We start from the raw sequence: 23,121 nt of genomic DNA, 5'->3' as shown, positions 1-23,121 counted from the left end.
TGTTCCGCCCCTACCGTGATCCCTTGCACTACGCATGCGCGCGGGTTCAGGCGCGCTCGTCGACAACTATCTGCAGTCCATGAAAGTACAATGGCCACTCAAAAAGACTCATTAACATGAATATGACCCACTCATCACATAAATTAATACATAACAGATTGCTCAACTTCACAGCTAATATTTCATTATTTTAACGAAGGAAAATATATCCTCTTAGATATAAAAAATACATATATCATCTTAATGTATCATAGAGACGCATCTATTTACGTTTTTTTTTCTTCCGTTTGATAGGTTAGCTGTGAAAATTGTTACATTGTTGCAACATCCGCTGCTACACAATTGCGCAAATAAACAGCAAACCTGGTTTCAAAAAACAGATAAAGCAACACCTCAGGGCACAACGCCTCTCCCCTATTTGACCTAGGTAGTTTGTGTATGTATTGATATGTAGGCTACTTGTGCCTTTTATAATCATTTATTTATTTATGTAGTTCTGTCCTTGAGCTGTTCTTGTCTATTAATGTTCTGTATTATGTCATGTTTCATGTGGACCCCAGGAAGAGTAGTTGCTGCTTTTGCAGCCGCTAATGGGGATCCTAATAAAACACCAAACAAAATGTAATATTAATGGCTGAAATAAATAATTTTAATGAAATAAAGTAAGCAATGAGTGAGTCAATCAACCTTTATTTGTTAATTTTCTCAAAAATAAAATGCCTTTATGTGGACAATGAGCACAGAATACCAATTCACAATGAGAATACAAAAGTCCATCACCCAGACTTATATGTTATCAATGAGACATTTCACCAATGCCAACTTTGCCAGGGGACCAGCTTATTCACTGCATAGTGGTCCTACTCTGGAAGCTGGTGTCTCTCCATTATGGCACGTTCAATTGCCTTAACTCTGTCCATGTGAAAACTAATTATGCCTACTTTCACATTCATAAAAGGCCTTTGCATAAATGTTTTTTACAAAATACTATCTCCTGTAACTCAACTGAGCATGCTGTTATGGCCCAGATGTGAATCCTGAGTGGCGCAGTGGTCTAAGGCACTGCATCGCAGTGCTAACTGTGCCACTAGAGATCCTGGTTCGAATCCAGGCTCTGTTGCAGCCGGCCGCGACCGGGAGACTCATGGGCGGCGCACAATTGGCCCAGCGTCGTCCAGGGTAGGGGAGGGAATGGCCGGCAGGGATGTAGCTCAGTTGATAGAGCATGGTGTTTGCAACGCCAGGGTTGTGGGTTCGATTCCCACGGGGGGCCAGTATGTATTCACTAACTGTAAGTCGCTCTGGATAAGAGCGTTTGCTAAATGACTAAAATGTAATGTAAAATGTGAATCAATCAATCATCCCAAAGCAGTCAGATGAGTTTGCGTTTACCTTACAATACCTAGATAAGCGTCCCAAATGGTACCCTTTTTCCCTATTTAACGCATTACTTTTCCCCAGAGACATATAGGCCCTGGTCAAAAGTAGTGCACTATAAAATAGGGAATAGATGCTATATAAAAAAAAAGGTCAAGGCCATAGAAATGGATGGTAAATATTGTCATTGACAGTAGCTGACCTTTTCACATTTTGTAAATACCAAAAGTTCCCCCTGCCTCAGTTAGACAATGTAAACCGCATCACACCACTGGAATGTTTTTTTGAGACAGGGCTATAATGTATTTATTACCCTGTTTTTACAGGCCTCCTGTAGTTCAGTTGGTAGAGCACGGCGCTTGCAACGCCAGGGTAGTGGGTTCGTTTCCCACGGGGGGCCAGTATGCACTCACTAACTGTAAGTCGCTCTGGATAAGAGCGTTCTGCTAAATGACTATAATGTAAAATGTAAAATGTTTCTGCTCTCTGGGCCAACTCTTCATGGAATTGTCATGCCAAACATTCGCAAACAGACACTGGCTAGTGTTAGAACTGTGGTAGTCAACATCAGTCAGAGAACGGATCACAAACTCAAATAGAAATGTCCTCACCGTCTTTAGGACGATATGAGACCAAAATTAAACTGATGGATATAAATGCGATCAAAAATTACAATTACTGCAAATAAAAACAATGGGGGGGATCCTGTGGTTCTGGGCCCGTAAAATATATCGTATTCATTATGATAAAAAAATCACCCTAGATCAGCACTCCTAGAACTGAGAGGTTTTATGAATCTGGGCCCTTGAGTCTACTGAATGCATTTTGCCAGAAAAATAAAAACAAAGATCCCTTTTAAACACTGAGGATCGCTTGATCACATTTACATTTACATTTTAGTCATTTAGCAGACGCTCTTATCCAGAGCGACTTACAGTTAGTGAGTGCATACATTTTTTTTTTTTATACTGGAATCGAACCCACAACCCTGGCGTTGCAAATGCCATGCTCTACCAACTGAGCTACATTTCCACCCACCAAATAAACAAATATTTTCACTCCTTAACCCCCCCAAAAAAAAAAACAATTAAAGAGAAAATCATGTATCAATGTTCCGCTCTATGATGGTGCAACACCTAACATCTTCTGCAACATTAAACATTATTGCTTTACAGTTCAAGCAATCCCATCCAATACATTATTATCCATCCAATACAAGCATTTCAACCCATGGTCATCTAGTGACAGAATAACAGGGTTAAAGTTCCAGACATATTGACATGAGATTTAGGACTGGTTTCCCAGACACATATGAAGCCAAGTCCTGGACTAAAAAGCACAATGGAGATTCTCCACTGGAAAATTATTTTTCAGTCAATGACTAGGCTTAATCTGTGTCCGGGAAACCAGCCCCTATGGTTTGAATAGAAATTACATTGATTTGCTACTCCTCAAAAAGGCCAGTAGATCCACACAGAGGGGCTCAACCATGGACTCAACCCCAATTGCTTACCCCATCACATTCAGTCTTTTCATTCCGTAGGGTGCAGAACACTGCACAATGCAGACCAACAGCTTCAGTCACTGCAGTCATAACCTCGTCCCCAGGCTATTGGGGAAGAAGTCTGGAGCACGAGACTACTACATACACAATCACATTTGGCCATGGGGAGGTTATATGGGCCCCGTGTAGCTCAGTTGGTAGAGCATGGCGCTTGCAACGCCAGGGTTGTGGGTTCGATTCCCACAGGGGGCCAGTATGAAAAAAATATATATATGAAAAAAAAAAGTATTCACTCGCTCTGGATAAGAGCATCTGCTAAATTACTAAAATGTAAAAGTTATCATCAATGCATAGGAAATTAATAAACTGTAATCTGACATTATTTGTCAATTACATTAACATACATAAAAAGTGTTAAAAAGAAGATTCTTTCTAGTGCTGGAAATGAGTGAGTCAGGGTTTGACGGTCACCCAACCCGCATCTGCAGATTAAGATGTACCCCCCTCAGCCTCACATTATTCAACAAGGATCCAGAGACTATTAGCCTTCCCATTCTCTAGAAAATAAATGGGTTTGATTCTTGAAAACAATATTCTCACACCACCTTTTAAACATAAGGCAGTTCATAGTCTCGCAGTAAGCTGCTCTTGAAGTTCACTCAAAAAAACAACATGTCGACAGCTTGGGACGAAGGTTCCATCTGCATTTTTGTCAAATTTGAGTTATTGACATAGCCTTGTTCTGTTCCATGTTCTCTACCTATATAGTGCTCTAAAATAGCCCCAATTCATGTTGTTAAGTTCAAAATAATACAAGATACAAATTGCTGACACCATTCAAACCAATGAGGGTTCGGGAACTTTCAAGCCAATTATTCTCAGAATCATATTTATGCAGATTGAACCTTGTAGTCCCAAGCTCTCGATTTGTCAAGATCTGCTAATCACTGGGCATGACAGCATGACTTTTAGGCCACTCCCATCATGGTATGGAAACCATTGACAGAAGTTAAAGTGAGAACAACCCCTTTAACTGTGTGTAAACAAGTTTCATTCAAATGGTTTGACATGTAATCGATACAAGTATCAACGACAATAAGCATCTAGGCAGGAGAGCTTTAAAAGGGATATGTGACGTGGGGAGTGCTCTTTCTCTCTCAACCATGCAGGCAACTCAAAACTGAAAAATATAAATACAAAGTGGAAATATCAGACAAGGTGACGTTTCAACCCTGCCAGCTGCCCATATCAACACAAATATCTGCTTGAAACCATTTCCTCATTATACAACTTATTACAGCCGTCATGTAGAAATGTACTGTAGAAATATCTAGAACTGAGCTTGTTCACATTAGCACTTTGAAACTGAAGGAAATCACATTGGCAACAGATCTCCTTCTCAACCAAAAGGTTGAACAAAATAAATATCATGTTATGTCGTGGCGCAGTGGTCTAAGGCACTGCATCGCAGTGCTAACTGTGCCACTAGAGATCCTGGTTCGAATCCAGGCTCTGTCGCAGCCGGCCGCGACCGGGAGACTCATGGGCAGCGCACAATTGGCCCAGCGTCGTCCAGGGTAGGGGAGGGAATGGCCGGCAGGGATGTAGCTCAGTTGATAGAGCATGGCGTTTGCAACGCCAGGGTTGTGGGTTCGATTCCCACGGGGGGCCAGTATAAAACAAACAAAAATATGTGTTCACTAACTGTAAGTCGCTCTGGATAAGAGCGTCTGCTAAATGACTAAAATGTCGTAAAAATGCTATATATTTTGTTTGTTGAAACACAAAGACATATCAAGTGCAGGTAGTAGAATGATGCAACTTGTTGCTTAGTTTTGTAGACTAATTGACATTTGGTTTAGGCAAGTCTCTGTAAAGACCGTAAAGTCTCTGAAAAGACCGTAAAGTCTCTGAAAAGACCGTAAAGTCTCTGAAAAGACCGTAAAGTCTCTGTTAAGACCAGAAAGTCTCTGAAAAGACCAGAAAGTCTCTGAAAAGACCAGAAAGTCTCTGAAAAGACTGTAAAGTCTCCGTAAAGTATCTGTGATGACTCTAAAGTCTCTGTGAAGACTGTAAAGTCTATGTGAAGACTGGAAAGTCTCTAAAGACTGGAAAGTCTGTAAAGACTCTGTAGAGACTAAAGTCTCTAAAGTCTCTGTGAGGACTGTAAAGTCTCTGTGAAGACTCAAGTATGTGTGAAGACTGTAGAGTCTCTGTAAAGTATCTGAAAAGAATGTAAAGTATCTGTAGAGACTGTAAAGTCTCCGTAAAGTCTCTGTGATGACTGTAAAGTCTCTGTGAAGACTGGAAAGTCTCTGTGAAGACTGTAAAGTCTCTGTGAAGACTGGAAAGTATCTGTAAAGACTGTAAAGTCTCTGTGAAGACTGGAAAGTATCTGTAAAGACTGGAAAGTCTCTGTAAAGACAGGAAAGTATGTGTGAAGACTGTAAAGTCTCTGTTAGGACTGTAAAGTCTCTGTGAAGACTATAAAGTATGTGTGAAGACTGTAAAGTCTCTGCAAAGACTGTAAAGTCTCTGAAAATAATGTAAAGTATCTGTAGAGAATGTAAAGTATCTGTAGAGACTGTAAAGTATCCGTAAGGTATCTGTGATGACTCTAAAGTCTCTGTGAAGACTAGAAAGTCTCTAAAGACTGGAAAGTCTGTAAAGACTGGAAAGTCTCTGTAAAGACTCTGTAGAGACTAACGTCTCTAAAGTCTGTGAGGACTGTAAAGTCTCTGTGAAGACTCAAGTATGTGTGAAGACTGTAAAGTCTCTGTAAAGACTGCAAAGTCTCTGAAAAGACTAAAGTATCTGCAAATAATGTAAAGTCTCTGCAGAGACAGTAAAGTCTTCGTAAAGTCTCTGTGAGAACTGTGAAGTATATGTGAAGACTGTAAAGTCTCTGTAAAGACAGGAAAGTCTCTGTAAAGACAGGAAAGTCTCTGTAAAGACAGGAAAGTCTCTGTAAAGACAGGAAAGTCTCTGTAAAGACAGGAAAGTATCTGTAAAGACAGGAAAGTCTCTGTACAGACTGTAAAATCCAGAGGTAGAAGATAAAGAGGATCACATCAAGTGTGTCTCACCTTTACATACCAAAGAAAGCAGACATCTTGCGGTAACATTTTGCATGACTGTTTTCACACAACTTTCACTAAGAGAGGACATAATAGGTCTTTGTATTAGACTGAGCAAAACATCCCTCCAACCTTTCCTGTGCCATCTACAGGCAATAGGCTCAGGCTTGGTCTACAGCAGTACCAAGACACCAACAGAGAGTGATCTGAGGCACCCTTTTATACTCATCACATTATCAGAAAATAACATGCCATGACGTTAGTTAGTAGAGGCAAGGAAGCAGATTTTGTTTTACATCCGCAGGGGAACAGAACATAAAATAAAAGATCAACTAAAAAGAAGACAATTGTTCTGAGATCACATCTAACAAAGTAATCCTATTGCCCTGAGACATGGCTGTAGACTCCTTAGGCCTGTGACGATTCCTGTCCTGTCGGCAGCGTACTTGCTCCCCTGGACTGGGCCAGCCCCCTGGGCCTGTGACGATTCCTGTCCTGTCGGCAGCGTACTTGCTCCCCTGGACTGGGCCAGCCCCCTGGGCCTGTGACAGTTCCTGTCCTGTCGGCAGCGTACTTGCTCCCCTGGACTGGGCCAGCCCCCTGGGCCTGTGACAGTTCCTGTCCTGTCGGCAGCGTACTGCCCCACTGGGCCAGCCCCCACGTCCTGTCGGCAGCGTACTTGCTCCCCTGGACTGGGCCAGCCCCCTGGGCCTGTGACAGTTCCTGTCCTGTCGGCAGCGTACTTGCTCCCCTGGACTGGGACAACCCCCTGGGCCTGTGACGGTTCCTGTCCTGTCGGCAGCGTACTTGCTCCCCTGGACTGGGCCAGCCCCCTGGGCCTGTGACAGTTCGGCGCGCGCTTCTCCCCTACTGGGACAACCCCCTGGGCCTGTGACGGTTCCTGTCCTGTCGGCAGCGTACTTGCTCCCCTGGACTGGGACAACCCCCTGGGCCTGTGACGGTTCCTGTCCTGTCGGCAGCGTACTTGCTCCCCTGGACTGGGACAGCCCCCTGGGCCTGTGACGGTTCCTGTCCTTGTGACGGCAGCGTACTTGCTCCCCTGGACATGTTGAATCACTTGACTGTACCCAAGACAGTACATGTAGCGATTACCTACCTTCTTACCCTCCACAGAAACGGAGGTTGCTGATCTGGATGAGATGGGCTCTCCACATCGACAGCAGGCCGCTGACTGGTGGTTAGTTTTTCTGTCTCGGCCTCATGGTTTCATGGTTTCTGGAACCCAACATTGTCTGAGGATATAGTCTATATTATAAAGGATATAGTTATAGTTAACAGCCATGTCTCAGGGCGTCATCATAATACCTCTCCTCTCATTCCTTGGTTCAATCCTGGAAAAGGATTGTATGAATGTATATTGGACATATAACTGCATTAGTAATAAAAGGAATTTAAGGCTTGCTTGTAGTCAAATCCCCCAAACTGGGGTCGCGTTCATTAGGGCACTCCAACAAGCAAAGTTCAGATACTAACCTCCTCGTTTCATTTCATTTTTTTTAGTTTTCTTCCTTTTCGTGCATACTGAACACTACCCTGAATAGTCAGGGTGAGAGCTCAAAGTTCAATCTGAAGGTCAAAGGTTGCAGTCCAGTTAAAACACAGTTCAAATTACTTATCATAACAAATGTAGGGTACGCCCCCAGAGATGTAGGGTACGCCCAAGAGTCAATGTGTAAATCGAACCCTTCAGTTACGCAGAGTGCAATGGCACCACAAACTTACAACCGAACGGAGAATGATACTTGATCCCGACCTCCTGGAACACCTGTCGGGGAACCCCAATATCACACAGGTAGACCCTGCCTGCATCCTCCGACAGCGGCAGCGGCAGGCCCAGAGACAGTGTCCACTTGGCTTCTACGGCATGGCCCTGTCCGCCGACTGGAGGATCCAGGCTGAGCACGGGAGCTCTGTTCTGGTTGGCCCAGTCCGCAGCGGCCTGGTACCACGGCTGGTCCATAATCAAGGCGTTCTCGTGACAGTCCAGGCAGTTGATGATAAGGTCCACAGGGCTGTCTGGAAGCTCTGGGAGGAGGACAGAGAGATGAGATGAAACATTGTAACTTTAGGTTAACATTCTGGGACGTTTTCTCTTCTTCCTCTTCTATACAGATTAACCCAAGACCTAGATTAAAATGGCTTTTTATTCCAGGACTAGGTATAACCTGTGTCTGAACCAGGAAACCGTCCGTTAGATGACGGCATGCACTTTACAGAGAGCGCTTGCTCACACCTGATAATAAAGACATAGACAGGAACAGATTACTGGCATTATGAATACCTGACCTACCATTACGTAACATCGACTAACCCTAAACTCCATGACACAGAACAGACACATCCATCCAACACCTTGAATACTGGAGACCGGGTTTGCCCTCGGTCTTGGTGCAGAGGGTGAGCTGGCTAGAGTCCTACCACTACATAAACAGCAGATCACTGGTTCATAACAATTGATCCAACAATTGATCCAACACCTTGAATAACGGAGACCTGTTTGCCCTCTGTCTTGGTGTAGAGGTTGAGCTCGCTGGCGACGGCGTCCAGCACCTTGACAAAGTTAGGCAGGAAGAGTATGACCTCCACCTCGTGGTTGGCCAGGTGACGAGCACAGCTGATGCCCTGAGCTCCCTGGACATGAGGGCCGCAGAGTAAAGCCACAGTGGGCTGCTGGTGCACGTTCTTAGGGGTCAGTCTGTAATGAATGAAAGGTTAGGGTTAGGCTTGACGTCTTGGAGGGAGTAGAGGCAGTATGTGATGCCCTGAGCTCCCTGGACATGAGGGCCACAGAGTGGGGCCACCGTGGGCCGCTGGTGGACCTTCTTAGGGGTCAGTCTGGAGGGAGTAGAGGCAGTATGCATCATAAGATGATTCGGTTTTTGTGTGTCTAGCAATACATATTGGATACAAACCAATAAACCATTTAACTTAGTCTGATAAAGCTGTACAACACCAAATAAGTGGACAAAATAAGCACTACAAATCTGTAAATAGCATTGTGCTAATCTTGAATTGTAAATACTTGCATCTACAAAACAGATGGCCTGGGACATGGACTCATTTAGAGTACTTTTTGGAGGTCTCAAAACGCCCGACAAATGTTTATTTATGAGTCGTGTCATGGTGTGGAAGGATGTGCGCTTACCTGTTGGGCCCGCCCAGCAGCGTCAGGGCCATCTGACTGGCACAAACACCTGTCATCTCCAGCCTCCTCTCCAATGAGAGGCCATGACGCTCAGCTACTGACAACAGACGCTTGTGCAGCTCATAGGAAATACAGGGCACCACCAGGCCTGAATCTACAGAGAAACACAGAGGGTGAGGGTAGAGAGACGGAGCGGGACATTGGCTGTGAATAAACAGACAGGTAACACTTTAAAAGTTAAAGACTATTGATATTTCATCTTCTGCTGGTTAGAAAGAGCGGCAGCGACCGACAGCACTAATCACAGTTCTCTCGTCTATACGAAGTCAGCTGCCGCTGTATTGAAGCCATTGGACGCAGTTTATCATAGCGCATTATCGTGGCCGATTCGTTCAGCGTCATTGCATTTTGTATCAAAAAAGTAGGCTGGCCCTCCTTGAAGTCTCGTAGATCGATGCATTGCACTCTTTTTTGTCTATAAAGCCCTCCTGCATAAACGTCCGCCAGACCTTACCTCATTGTTAACCTTCGGACGTATAAGAAGTTACCAGACAGGACTCAGGGATGGCTAACCCTGGAGATCCCACCACCCAGTTAGGGAATTCTGCTTTTATAAAAATGTTGCGCCTCTCACGTGGAATGATCTCCAAAAAAGTATTTAAAGTTGGTGGATTCGGTGGCTCCAGGGCAATTCAAGCAGATGTTATAGAGCCTTTTTAATGAAGAGAAGTGTTTGTTTCACATGATTGTGTTCTGCTTTTTATGTATTGTATAATTGATGTGTACAAAACATTATGAACACCTGCTCTTTCCGTGACATAACTTTCACCTTCTCCGTCTATGATCCCTTATTGGTGTCTCCTGTTAAATCCACTTCAATCAGTGTAGATGAAGGGGAGGAGACAGGTTAAAGGATGATTTTTCAGTATTGAGACGACTGAGACATGGATTGTGTATGTGTGCCATTCAGAGGGTGATTCAAGTGCCTTTGAACGTGGTATGGTAGTAGGTGCCAGGCACACCGGTTTGTGTCAAGAACTGCAATGCTGCTGGGTTTTTCACACTCAACAGTGGTCAAGAATGGTCCACCACCCAAAAGGACATCCAGCCAATTTGACAACTGTGGGAAGCATTGGAGTAGACATGGGCCGGCATCCCTGTGGAACGCTTTCAACACCTTGATCCATGCCCCGGTGAATTGAGGGAGGGGGGGGGGTGCAACTCAATATTAGGAAGGTGTTCCTGATGTTTGGTATCACTCAGTGTAGATATGTACAGTGTAATTGTTGTTTAACGCAGGGCTCATCTGTGAAAGAGACTGTGTTCTAAACACGAGTACCTGCTTAAATAAAGGTGAAATAAATAAAGAAAATTCAAACGAACGGAAAGAATAAGCATAATCTAAAATCGGATTCATTTGTAGATCAATTTTTTTTACATTTTTAGTCATTTAGCAGACGCTCTTATCCAGAGCGACTTACAGGAGCAATTAGGGTTAAGTGCCTTGCTCAAGGGCACATCGACAGATTTTTCACCTAGTCGGCTCAGGGATTAGAACAGCGACCTTTCGGTTACTGGCACAACGCTCTTAACCACTAAGCTACCTGCCGCCCCAGAAAATAAAAGAGAAGATGCGTACCAGTGCAATACTCTTTACCCCCAGGTTGTGGGACAGCTATCTGCCTGTACACCACAGGTTTGGTCTCTAGAATGTTCTTGTCGTGGCGGTATTGCGACGACGTCTGCTCCTGCGGCGTACCGTGCGACCGGGCCCCGTTACCGCGGCGATCCGACCCGTCGATCTGCGAGAACACGGCAGCTTTGTCGAACAGCGCCAGGTTCCCCTCGAAGTCAAAGTCTGTGTCCAGGCCGTCGTCCATATTGTCCCCGAAACACTCATCGTCCCTGTGCTGCCTCTGACCCACTCCTCCGTTCTTCACGCCGTTCTTCTTGGGGGTGACCTGGTTGGCGCCCCGACTACTGGACGACCCTGTGATACCCCAAAACAAAAGCAGTTTGGAAAATCGGAGACTGCTGACACAATATGCAATCAGGAAATGTAATGAATTGATGATTTTCATTCAACTACCATCCTCATTAGTAGGTATCTACCAAACGCTAACTAGTCTCTGGTCAACTACCATCCTCATTAGTAGGTATCTACCAAACGCTAACTAGTCTCTGGTCAACTACCATCCTCATTAGTAGGTATCTACCAAACGCTAACTAGTCTCTGGTCAACTACCATCCTCACTAGTAGGTATCTACCAAACGCTAACTAGTCTCTGGTCAACTACCATCCTCATTAGTAGGTATCTACCAAACGCTAACTAGTCTCTGGTCAACTACCATCCTCACTAGTAGGTATCTACCAAACGCTAACTAGTCTCTGGTCCTCAACAAGAGGTAAACTTGGGTCGTGTTCATTAGGGCACACAACAGTTTGCAACTAGTGTTGGCGCAAGTGTCAAGTTTGTTTGCAATTTCGTAATGTAAAAACTGGCGCACTTCAGCTCCAGCTTCTGAACTTGCCAGGTTCGGCAATTTACCTGTCTAACATTAGAGGTGGGAGGGGTGTCAATATTTGAGGTGTCTCCTTAAAAGAAAATAATGTTGTTATATTGTTGTTGTTCATCTATGTGCTCTGTCTCTATGTTCTATCGATTTCCCGGGATAATTTCATGTATTCATGTGTATCTAAGCTATTGCTGTTCAAGGAGGTCAGAGATTGGGCCGATAAGACGTAGCATTGCGACAAAGCCATTCTCACCACACTGGAAGTTAATAGGAATACGACTTTTAGATTGCATAAATGTTAGATTTTATTACTGGCCGATGTCATTACGTGGGAGGTTGTCTTTTCTCGAATGAGCTATTGATCATATTTTTTGCGATATTCCTACCTCGAGAAATGTGTAATTTAACAGAGGGTCTAACACATTCCTTCTATTGGTCTGCCTCTTCAGTCCAAGTTGCATTGCATGGTGCCGTTGTATGGCTCTGATCAGTCCCTACACCCAAACGAGGGCATTGCGTTCATCCACCTCTGGCCTGCTGGCTCCCCTACCTCTGCTGAAGCACAGTTCCCGCTCAGCCCAGTCAAAACTGTTCGCTGCTCTGGCACCCCAATGGTGGAACAAGCTCCCTCACGACGCCAGGACAGCGGAGTCACTCACCACCTTCCGGAGACATTTGAAACCCCACCTCTTTAAGGAATACCTGGGATAGGATAAAGTAATCCTTCTACCCCCCCCAAAAAAAAGTGGTTATCCCACTGGCTATAAGGTGAATGCACCAATTTGTAAGTCGCTCTGGATAAGAGCGTCTGCTAAATGACGTAAATGTAAATGTAATGTATGGCCGTTGTGAATGAACATGGTGAGATTGTAGACTCCTAAATTGATAGTGCAGTTTGTTTATGGGGTTTTTACAGCTAACTAGCTACTTCACATGCTGATATTGACCTTGGTACTATTGTGTGTAGCTACGTTTGCTTGCTAGCTAGCCATCTAGCCCATAGAGAAAGCATTGCATTGTGGATTTTGTAGTCCACTTGAGCTGCAACAGATTTCCACAATGATTTTATATGTTTCTAACCAACCTTATTATAAAGATAAAATGAAACCTTTGTTAAGAAAAAATATTGTTCTCACAGTGTTATTGAACACTGTAAATTATAGGAATTAGTGCCTTTGGGTGGATTTTTCCTTTAAAAACAAGCGCAAGTGTGACAGTTTCATGCAGCGCTAATGGGAAGTTTTAAGACCTACCAAAAGCAGGTCTTTTAACAGTAACAAAGTTGATAATGGCATAGATTTTGGAGAGTGGAAGCGCAGCATATCCAGCCGTGACCAGTGCCCTATCTAGTTCCCCAGAGTCAGATTAACTCGTGGATGCCATTTTTATGTCTGCATCCAGTATGAAGGAAGTTCGAGGTAGTTTCGCGAGCCAATGCTAACTAGCGTTATCGCAATGACTGGAAGTCTATGGTACCTACTAGCATGCTAGCGGTTACTATATACTTCCAGTCATTGAGCTAACGCTAGTCGGCAACTTCAAACTGCACGCAGAGACATAAAAATGGTATCCACAAGTTCATCTGACTCTGGGGAAGTAGATAAAGGGATTCATTGCTAAAATCCTGAAGTATCCCTTTAAATGATTCAGTCCTATAATGCAGTATCAATGCAGGAGTCGGCGTGCAAGGAGTCGAGGAATCAATTATTTTGGAGTCGACGCCACCTCTACAACATCGTCGTTAACAGTCGGAAAAATGTCAGGGAAAGGCAAGCGAAAGCAGTGAAGTCCTATATGGCAATACTGTGAGAAGTTAAATGAGAAGGAAATGCAGACTTTGTGAGGTGGAATTGAGGTACAGTAATGGTAGTACGGGTGCAATGCTTAACCATCTGAAAGGGACGCACCGTGAGACCCAAACCATCTGAAAGGGAGGCACCGTGAGACCCTAACCATCTGAAAGGGAGGCACCGTGAGACCCCAACCATTGCTGGCAGCAGCACAGCTGCATTGTGAATTCACATGGAATTGTATGGACTTTTCATATTGTTTTAATGGAAAACCGAATCTATTGACGCCTAATGAACAGGACCCTGCAGTGTGCCGGTTCTATTGACACCTAATGAACATGACCCTGCAGTGCGCCGGTTCTATTGACACCTAATGAACATGACCCTGCAGTGTGCCGGTTCTATTGACGCCTAATGAACATGATGACCCTGCAGTGTGCCGGTTCTATTGATGCCTAATGAACAGGACCCTGCAGTGTGCCGGTTCTATTGACGCCTAATGAACATGATGACCCTGCAGTGTGCCGGTTCTATTGACGCCTAATGAACATGATGACCCTGCAGTGTGCCGGTTCTATTGATGCCTAATGAACATGACCCTGCAGTGTGCCGGTTCTATTGATGCCTAATGAACATGACCCTGCAGTGTGCCGGTTCTATTGACGCCTAATGAACATGACCCTGCAGTGTGCCGGTTCTATTGACGCCTAATGAACAGGACCCTGCAGTGTGCCGGTTCTATTGACGCCTAATGAACACGACCCTGCAGTGTGCCGGTTCTATTGATGCCTAATGAACAGGACCCTGCAGTGTGCCGGTTCTATTGACACCTAATGAACAGGACCCTGCAGTGTGCCGGTTCTATTGACGCCTAATGAACATGACCCTGCAGTGTGCCGGTTCTATTGACGCCTAATGAACATGATGACCCTGCAGTGTGCCGGTTCTATTGATGCCTAATGAACATGATGACCCTGCAGTGTGCCGGTTCTATTGACGCCTAATGAACACGACCCTGCAGTGTGCCGGTTCTATTGATGCCTAATGAACAGGACCCTGCAGTGTGCCGGTTCTATTGACACCTAATGAACAGGACCCTGCAGTGTGCCGGTTCTATTGACGCCTAATGAACAGGACCCTGCAGTGTGCCGGTTCTATTGACACCTAATGAACAGGACCCTGCAGTGTGCCGGTTCTATTGATGCCTAATGAACATGATGACCCTGCAGTGTGCCGGTTCTATTGACGCCTAATGAACAGGACCCTGCAGTGTGCCGGTTCTATTGACGCCTAATGAACAGGACCCTGCAGTGTGCCGGTTCTATTGACGCCTAATGAACAGGACCCTGCAGTGTGCCGGTTCTATTGACGCCTAATGAACATGATGACCCTGGAGTGTGCCGGTACTTACAGGAGTTGTGTCTCCGTCGGAAGCCCTTGGGCTGGCCTGGCACCTCCAGGTGTTTATCTCCAGAACTTTTAGAGCACTGCTGCTGTGGTGAAGCCAGCCTCTCCTGGGTCCTGTGGTGTCCTCTGTGTGGGACCGACACTGGAGCGCTGATCTTCTGAACCACACCACCTCTACTGCTCACTATGTCCAGGACCTTAAGCTCCTTGATGTCCATGGCACTGTGGGAGAAAAGACAGTCATATACAGGCTTTGATTTAGTTGGCATGGTACTGTGGTAGACAACAGGCAATTCTAGACTGAGTGAAAATAGAATTGATCTCAACCCCTGGTAGACAATCATATAGCCTATAGGCAATTGGTTTGACAACTTTGAAGGTCTTTTCTACTGAGTGAATTAATGCGGTGTACATTTGTATAATTTGACAAGATGGAAGTGTGAAACAGCCTGTCTTTTGGGGTCTGAGACAGACAATCAACTGTTGGTTTGCACATGTAAGGCCTATGTCAAATTGGCAAAATATACAGGGGTGAGTTTCCCAAAAGCTTTGTAGTACTAAGATCATTTTTCATCCATTACCTACAATCAGTGTTTGACTTGTTTTTAGGTTCAGGAACTCTGCAATAAAATTATTATTTACAATGACGGCCTACCAAAAGGCAAAAGGCCTCCTGCGGGGACGGGGGGCAGGGATTACAAATAAAAATATAGCATTGTTTACAATAGTGTTGCACGGTATACCGAAACGTATGTACTTTTTCGTTACTAGAACATGAAAAACGGTTCGGTACTATAATTTTTGTGTCTCATGTCATATACTGATTGAGAGAGGATCAAGTCTGTCTTTCAGCTCAGCCGATGTCCCCTTATAAACGGGAGCGCACCGTTCATACCTCTTGCCTGCTCCACTTACTCATTGTTAAGAGAGTCTGCCATGAGGGAACCACTGAACTCACTGGAGTCTATGCTGCATCACCACGTGTGTATTAACCCTGGATGACTGGCAGGGGGCGCCACCACTTGTGATGTGTATTAACCCTGGATGACTGGCAGGGGGCGCCACCACTTGTGATGTGTATTAACCCTGGATGACTGGCAGGGGGCGCCACCACTTGTGATGTGTATTAACCCTGGATGACTGGCAGGGGGCGCTGTATTGAAGCCATCTTGGAACTCCTCCACTGTAGAAAATATTTTGGAAGCTACAGATGGCTTAGTTGACAACATCACGAAAACGATGCCAATCGCTTCAAAATGGGACAGAAGTCCTTGAGTTGTTGCGATTCTGGATGGCCAGATAGCTACCAACAATGACAAGAGACTGACATGTGGAGGCTCGTTTCATCTTGTTCTTGATACCATGTCTTGTTTTGAGGTGTTTTGACTGATTTCATGTCAATGCTAATATGGCTCAAATTCATTAGCTAGCTAACCAACAACTGTAACGAGAAAACAACCTCATTGTGCAAATGTATTTACGTTTTCAATAAACATTGGGAGGCTAAATATAGTCTACATGTCAACAACCTAAGCCAATCCGGTCTGTTTTGCACCATAGTTGCGCACGTGCCGTTTTTTGTTGTTGCTAAACAACCAACCTGTCTAAAGCAGGAATGGGGGCGACAGAAAGAACAGAACTCATCAGGAGGGGCCAACAATATACAAGTGCTCATTGTGCAAATGTATTTACGTTTTCAATAAACATTGGAGACCAAATATAGTTTATTGTCAACAACATGTAAACTATATAAAAACGCAACATGCAACAATTTCAAAGATGTGACTGTGTTCATGTAAGGAAATCAGTCAATTGAAATGCAGTTATTATTATTAGGCCCTAATCTATGGATTTCACATGACTGGGAATACAGATATGCATCTGTTGGTCATATATATCCCCCCCCCAAAAAAATAAATAAATATATATTTGCTTGTTTTCATTGATAAATCGGAGAATATAATATGTGTGCGCCCGTGAACGAGTGTTAAAACCCTGCCTGGAAAACGCCCTCCATTCACCTTTTTATGGAAGCAAAAAAACGCCATCATTTGCTGTATGATTTGGAAATGTTGGAACTGAAGCTAGACGAAAGTGGAATCGCAAGTTTGATCACATTTCTGTAGAGGTCTGGGCAGAATGTGTTAATCTTTTGCAGTGACTTTCAAACTACACTGAACAAAAATATAAAACGCAACATGCAACAATTTCAAAAATTTTACTGAGTTACAGTTCATATAAGGAAATCAGTCAATTTTAAATAAATTCATTAGGTCCTAATCTATGGATTTCACATGACTGGGAATACAGATATGCATCTGTTAGTCACATATACCTTTAAAAAAAAGGTAGGGGTGTGGATCAGAAAACCAGTCAGTGTCTGGTCTGACCACTATTTGCCTCATGCAGCGCGACACATCTCCTTTGCATAGAGTTGATCAGGCTGTTGATTGTGGCCTGTGGAATGTTGTCCCACTCCTCTTCAATGGCTGTCCGAAGTTGGTGGATATTGGCGGGAACTGGAACGCGGTGTCGTACATGTCCACCACTGCCATGGGCCACGCTGTTAAAAACGTTGACATCAGCAAACAAAACAACGTTGGAGGCGGCTTATGGTACAAAAATGTACATTAAATTTTCTGGCAACAGCTCTGGTGGACATTCCTGCAGTCAGCATGCCAATTGCACGCTCCCTCAAAACTTGAGACATCTGTGCCATTGTGTTGTGTGACAGAACTGCACATTTTAGAGTGGGCTTTTATTGTCCCCAGCACAAGGTGCACCTGTGTAATTATCTTGCTTTTTAATCAGCTTCTTGATATGCCACACCTGTCAGGTGGATGGATTATCTTGGCAAAGGAGAAATGCTCACTAAAAAGGGATGTAAACAAATTTGTGCACAAAATTTTAGAGAAATAAGCTTTTTTGTGGGTATGGAAAATTTCTGGGATCTTTTATTTCAGCTCATGAAACCAACTCTTTACATGTTGCATTTATATCTTTGTTTGGTGTACATGTTATTTGTCCTTGAAACATTTAATTGAAATAATGTAGAATTCCATTCATTCCTATGGAGGACTGCTCCTACTGGGGAGTGACAATATGGCCGCCGGTGGCTTCAAAGCCTCTCAATGGCCAATACATATCATCAGCAATCTAGGGTTTATATACATCATTGATAATGCAAAGCAGCATGTAGAAATGTTGAAACTGTTAATTACTATTCCCAAAACAATGTCCAGTACAGGCTAGAACACTACAATGCAAGAATATACCGGTAGCTTACAGCTTTGTAGGCTAACTTTCCTTGCCAACATAAATTCACTATCCTAGTACCTTGTTTGCGATAATATGCTAACCATAACGCAAAATATGAATAAGCTTCTTCTACGCAAATGTTGTTGATCAGCACAATAAAATAAGTCCCGAATAGAAGGTTAACAGATAGTTTTTCATCTGTCATGAAATCAGCTGAAACAAGCTCAATAACTCAATGTATGCACACAAGCCTATTGAATATGCATTCACCTGTATTGTCACTCACAGGGCCCTACAAACTCACTCCAACACACACACACACACAAACACTGGCTCCATCATTTTCTCACTCACATATAATATGCACATATATTTATACTGACTCTACACACACCCACCCACTCACATACAAGCTGCTGCTACTCTGTTGACCTTATATCCTGTTGCCTAGTCACCTTACCTCTTTACATATCTACCCCCATGCCATAAGACTCCTGAACAGCTAATCATGGCTGCCCAGACTATTTGCACTGCCCCCCCCTCTTTTACGCTGCTGCTACTCTGTTTACTATTTATACTTAGTCACTTTAACTCTACCCACATGTACATACTACCTCAATTACCTCGACTAGCCGGTGCCCCGGCACATTGACTCTGTACCAGTACCCCCCCGTATATAACCTCCCTACTGTTATTTTACTTCACTGCTGCTCTTTAGTTATTATTTTATTAATTTTTTTACTTAACACTTATTTTACTTTTTTCTTTTTTTTAAACTGCATTGTTGGTTAAGGGCTTGTAAGTAAGCATTTCACTGTAATGTCTACACCTGTTGTATTCGGCGCATGTGGCAAATAAAATTCTATTTGAATTAGATTTGATTTGATCTACCTCCATCACGCTAGTATCCCTGCACATGTAAATATGGTATTGGAACTTACTCTTTAAATATTTCCTGTATATTTACATTTACATTTTAGTCATTTAGCAGACGCTCTTCTCCAGAGCGACTTACTTACTTCCTTTATTGTGCATTTCATATGTCTTAATCTTATTTCTCGTGTGAATTTTTTGATTATTGCATTGTTGGGTTTTGTGAGTTTGCAAGAAAGGCATTTCACTGAACTTGTGCATGTGACATTAAAATGTGTTGCCTAGGCTACGTCTTGATTTACCAGGTTTATCAATAGAGATTTACCATTCAAATCAATTATTGCCATTATGTTGTTATGTACTTATAGGCAAACAAAAGTATAATTGATTGAATGATTGATTAATTGATTCATTAATGTATTCATTCTAAAAATCTAACATTTCAAATGTAATGATATTGAACTCAAAAGATCTATCTGGATCAAGTCATTAGGCCCTAATCTATGGATTTCACATGACTGGAAATACAGATATGGGTTGTGGGTTCGTTTCCAACGGGGGGCCAGTATGAAAAATGTATGCACTCACTAACTGTAAGTCGCTCTGGATAAGAGCGTCTGCTAAATGACTAAAATGTAAATGTAAATGTAAGTGTCATTCTTTGACTTTGGCTAATACACCTTCTTTTTTTTGCCTTGGTATCGTTTTGGTATCATTTTGGAATCGTTTTGGTATCAAGTATCGTGATGGTATCAAGTATCGTGATGAATCCAGTATCATGATAATAAACCTGGTAAAAATTCAAAATTCTGGTATCCTGACAACACAAGCATACAATACAGTTATTATGATCTTGTATTACAACGCTTTCAGGAAAGATAAAAAATTTCCATGAAAATAATAAACAGTAGTACCTAAAAGTGACCTCGGGCACAGGGCACTTGACTCCATTGTGGAAGGGCTGCCTGAGGGAGATGGTCTGGCTGGATTGGTCCACAGACGACACCTCGCCTTGGTACACCCCCAGGGCTTCTCCGCAGTTTATCGAGACCAGACTACCCAACCAGTCTGCAGCCATCCTGTCTAGTGTCTAGTCAAAACAAGGAGAGCATGAACACATGTCATGATAACGTTTGAGTTTCAAGTTGAAATGTTAGCTGGCGAACATCTAGTTAGCTAACTCTAGCTGACGTTAGCAGCTAACTAACAACATGGCCTCTGACGACGTCTCATTTTGTCGTTCAGAATGGCAATACATGCCTTATTGTTTAATGGACAAAAGTACCATACCTTTTGTGATATTCCGTATAACGACTGTTTTAATTTAATCTTTGAACGGTTGTCCAAATGGGCAATTTTAACGAAATGTATCAAAGCAAGCGTCCTTGGCTGAATGGTTAGCTTTGTTTCATTAGCATGAGTTAGCGTCGCACAACTTCCGGCGCGCGTAGCCATACACATTTCAAAATAAAAGTCATCACAGTTGCAGGGCGCATCTATTTGACCAGATATGAAACACACATTTCACAATGAAATGTATGTTTTTGTTATCACATTTAATTTTATGGAGTGAATATATATATATATAATTTCTTAAGAGTGTAAGGCGTTGTGGGGGGGTTCTAAGCTGACATATGGAATTGTTTTAAGATGGTCATTTTTTATAAATTTTTATTTTACCTTTATTTAACTAGGCAAGTCAGTTAAGAACAAATTCTTATTTCCAATGATGGCCTACACCGGCCAAACCCGGACGACGCTGGGCCAATTGTGCGCCGCCCTATGGGACTCCCAATCACGGCCGGTTGTGATACAGCCTGGAATCGAACCAGGGGGTCTGTAGTGACGCCTCAAGCACTGAGATGCAGTGCCTTAGACCGCTGCGCCACTCGATCTGCGCCACTGGATCATTTAGCTATTTGGTTTTGAATTTTAGGACCCCTTTATGTATCAAGAAAATATATCAATAAATTATTTGATTAAATATTGAATTTGGCCTTTACTACTATAGCCTATATAAACGCATTGAATAACACATTTATAAATAGCAAAAAAGACAGTCAAAAAATAAATTAGAAGGAATAAGGTTTTGAAGTGTCTGTCCTATATGTAGGAGATATACGTAAAAATGTATGCACACATGACTGTAAGTCGCTTTGGATAAAAGCGTCTGCTAAATGGCATATTATATTATTATTATTATTATTATTATTATATAAGAAAACTCAGGACATATATATATTCGTTTACATATTTAACCACTTTTTTGGGGTAGGCACAAAACGACCTCCATACTTCCATAAAATTTTTTAACTGGTACCGGTTACCTTCAGAGGAGTCCCGTAACACTTGTGGGAGAACACCATTTTGTTTGTGAGAATCTCCACTTTCCACAGTGGGGTCACATTAGTTTGTAGCTCAAATGGTTTGGATGCTACAAACAGAAGTTGGCACATCAGGTTACCGACTTCAGACTAGTAGGGCAAAGCAGAGAACACCATCCTGTTCGTTAAGAGTCTCCCCCTTCCATTGAGCGGTCATGGTTCTCACAGACACCGCTGTAGCTCGGCCACCTTCCGCCGCAGATGTGGAAGGCCGCCATAGATGGATGTGGTGGCTTAAGACGCATCCCCATGCAAAAACAACAACATAGCTCCGTCTTAAACTGACGGATTTTACATTTACATTTATGTCATTTAGCAGACGCTCTTATCCAGAGCAACTTACAAATTGGTGCATTCACCTTATGATAGCCAGTGGGACAACCACTTTCCAAAAGTTTATTATTTGTTTATTATTTGATATTTTAAAAAATATATATATATATGCCATTTAGCAGACGCTTTTATCCAAAGCGACTTACAGTCATGCGTGCATACATTTTTTGTGTGTATGGGTGGTCCCGGGGATCGAACCCACTACCTTGGCGTTACAAGCGCCATGCTCTATATATATTTTGTGGGGGTGGGGTGGGGGGGGGTAGAAGGATTACTTTTATACTATCCCAGGTATTCCTTAAAGAGGTAGGGTTTCAAGTGTCTCTGTCGTGGGGGAGCTTGTTCCACCATTGCGGTGCCAAAGCAGCGAACATTTTGATGGGGATTTTTTTATTATGTTACTTAGATTGATGCGTCAATAGACTCTAGATTTATAATGTGATGATTTGACAGTAAAGTAATAATTGGTTTGGTTGATAAAACAAATAAATTACCCATGAAGTCACATCGAATATGGTGTGAATGAGAGAAAGTCTATATGACTAAATACAGAGATTTATTGCGCTCATAACACCACACATGATGTATGTGCAACAACCAACTGAGCTTGGAGACCTTTTCTCTCGAAGCTAGCGCCTACAGGTAATTGCCAAAATAAAGAGAACACTTGAGTAAATGAGGGATACAAAGTATATTGAAAGCAGGTGCTTCCACACAGGTGTGGTAGTCCTGAGTTAATTAAGCAAATTAACATCCCATCATGCTTAGGGTCATGTAAAAAAAAAATGCCCAGCTGCCCATTATATTGGCTACCATAGCTAGAAGAAGAGATCTCAGTGACTTTGAAAGAGGGGTCTCAAAGGAGCATAGGGGTTTAAAGTGTGTGTGTGTGTGTGTGTGTGTGTGTGTGTGTGTGTGTGCATCAGGGTCTTAATAGAGGGTTTCAGGTCTCAGTCACCAGATCTCAACCCAATTGAACACTTATGGGAGATTTCGAAGCGACGCCTGAGACAGCGTTTTCCACCACCATCAACAAAAAACACCAAATGATGGAATTTCTCGTAGAAGAATGATGTCACATCCCTCTAGTAGAGTTCCAGACACTTGCCAAGGCGCATTGAAGCTGTTCTGGCGGCTCGTGGTGGCCCAATGGCCTATTAAGACGCTTCATGTTGGTGTATGTTATGATCTCAGTGGCTTGCAGTATTTCTCACTGTCCTGTTGAGACATAGCAAAAATAACAGTGTGTTATAATACGGCTCTTGGTCAAGTCATCATTTGTCACATCCGTCATGTTCCATACCGACATACAAACACAACCTCCCTTAAATCATGTGCATAACATTGTCTTGATTCAAATCTATAGAATAGGCCTACTTTTTCCAATGACATTAAAGGCCATATACCTGAATACATCAATCTTATTTTAATGTTT

The 23,121-nt window shown here is 43.1% G+C and overlaps 1 protein-coding gene across 1 annotated transcript; it reads right to left on the bottom strand.

The window, feature by feature from the left end:
- Positions 1–6,833: 6,833 nt before the first annotated feature.
- On the bottom strand, positions 6,834–20,390 carry LOC121568049 (enhancer of mRNA-decapping protein 3-like). The gene is made up of 7 exons (XM_041878613.2): positions 20,260–20,390; positions 19,884–20,059; positions 14,843–15,060; positions 10,764–11,114; positions 9,125–9,278; positions 8,457–8,674; positions 6,834–8,004 (listed from the first exon to the last, which is right to left on the bottom strand). The coding sequence occupies exons 2-7, from the start codon at positions 20,045–20,047 to the stop codon at positions 7,670–7,672; spliced, it is 1,440 nt and encodes a 479-aa protein (XP_041734547.1). The 5' UTR covers positions 20,048–20,059; positions 20,260–20,390; the 3' UTR covers positions 6,834–7,669.
- Positions 20,391–23,121: the final 2,731 nt, after the last annotated feature.

The sequence above is a fragment of the Coregonus clupeaformis genome, unplaced genomic scaffold (assembly GCF_020615455.1).
Source record: "Coregonus clupeaformis isolate EN_2021a unplaced genomic scaffold, ASM2061545v1 scaf0162, whole genome shotgun sequence".
Classification (NCBI taxonomy): Eukaryota; Metazoa; Chordata; class Actinopteri; order Salmoniformes; family Salmonidae; genus Coregonus; species Coregonus clupeaformis.
The sequence above is the reverse complement of the archived record's forward strand: the minus strand, read 5'-3'. Positions and strand labels throughout refer to the sequence as shown.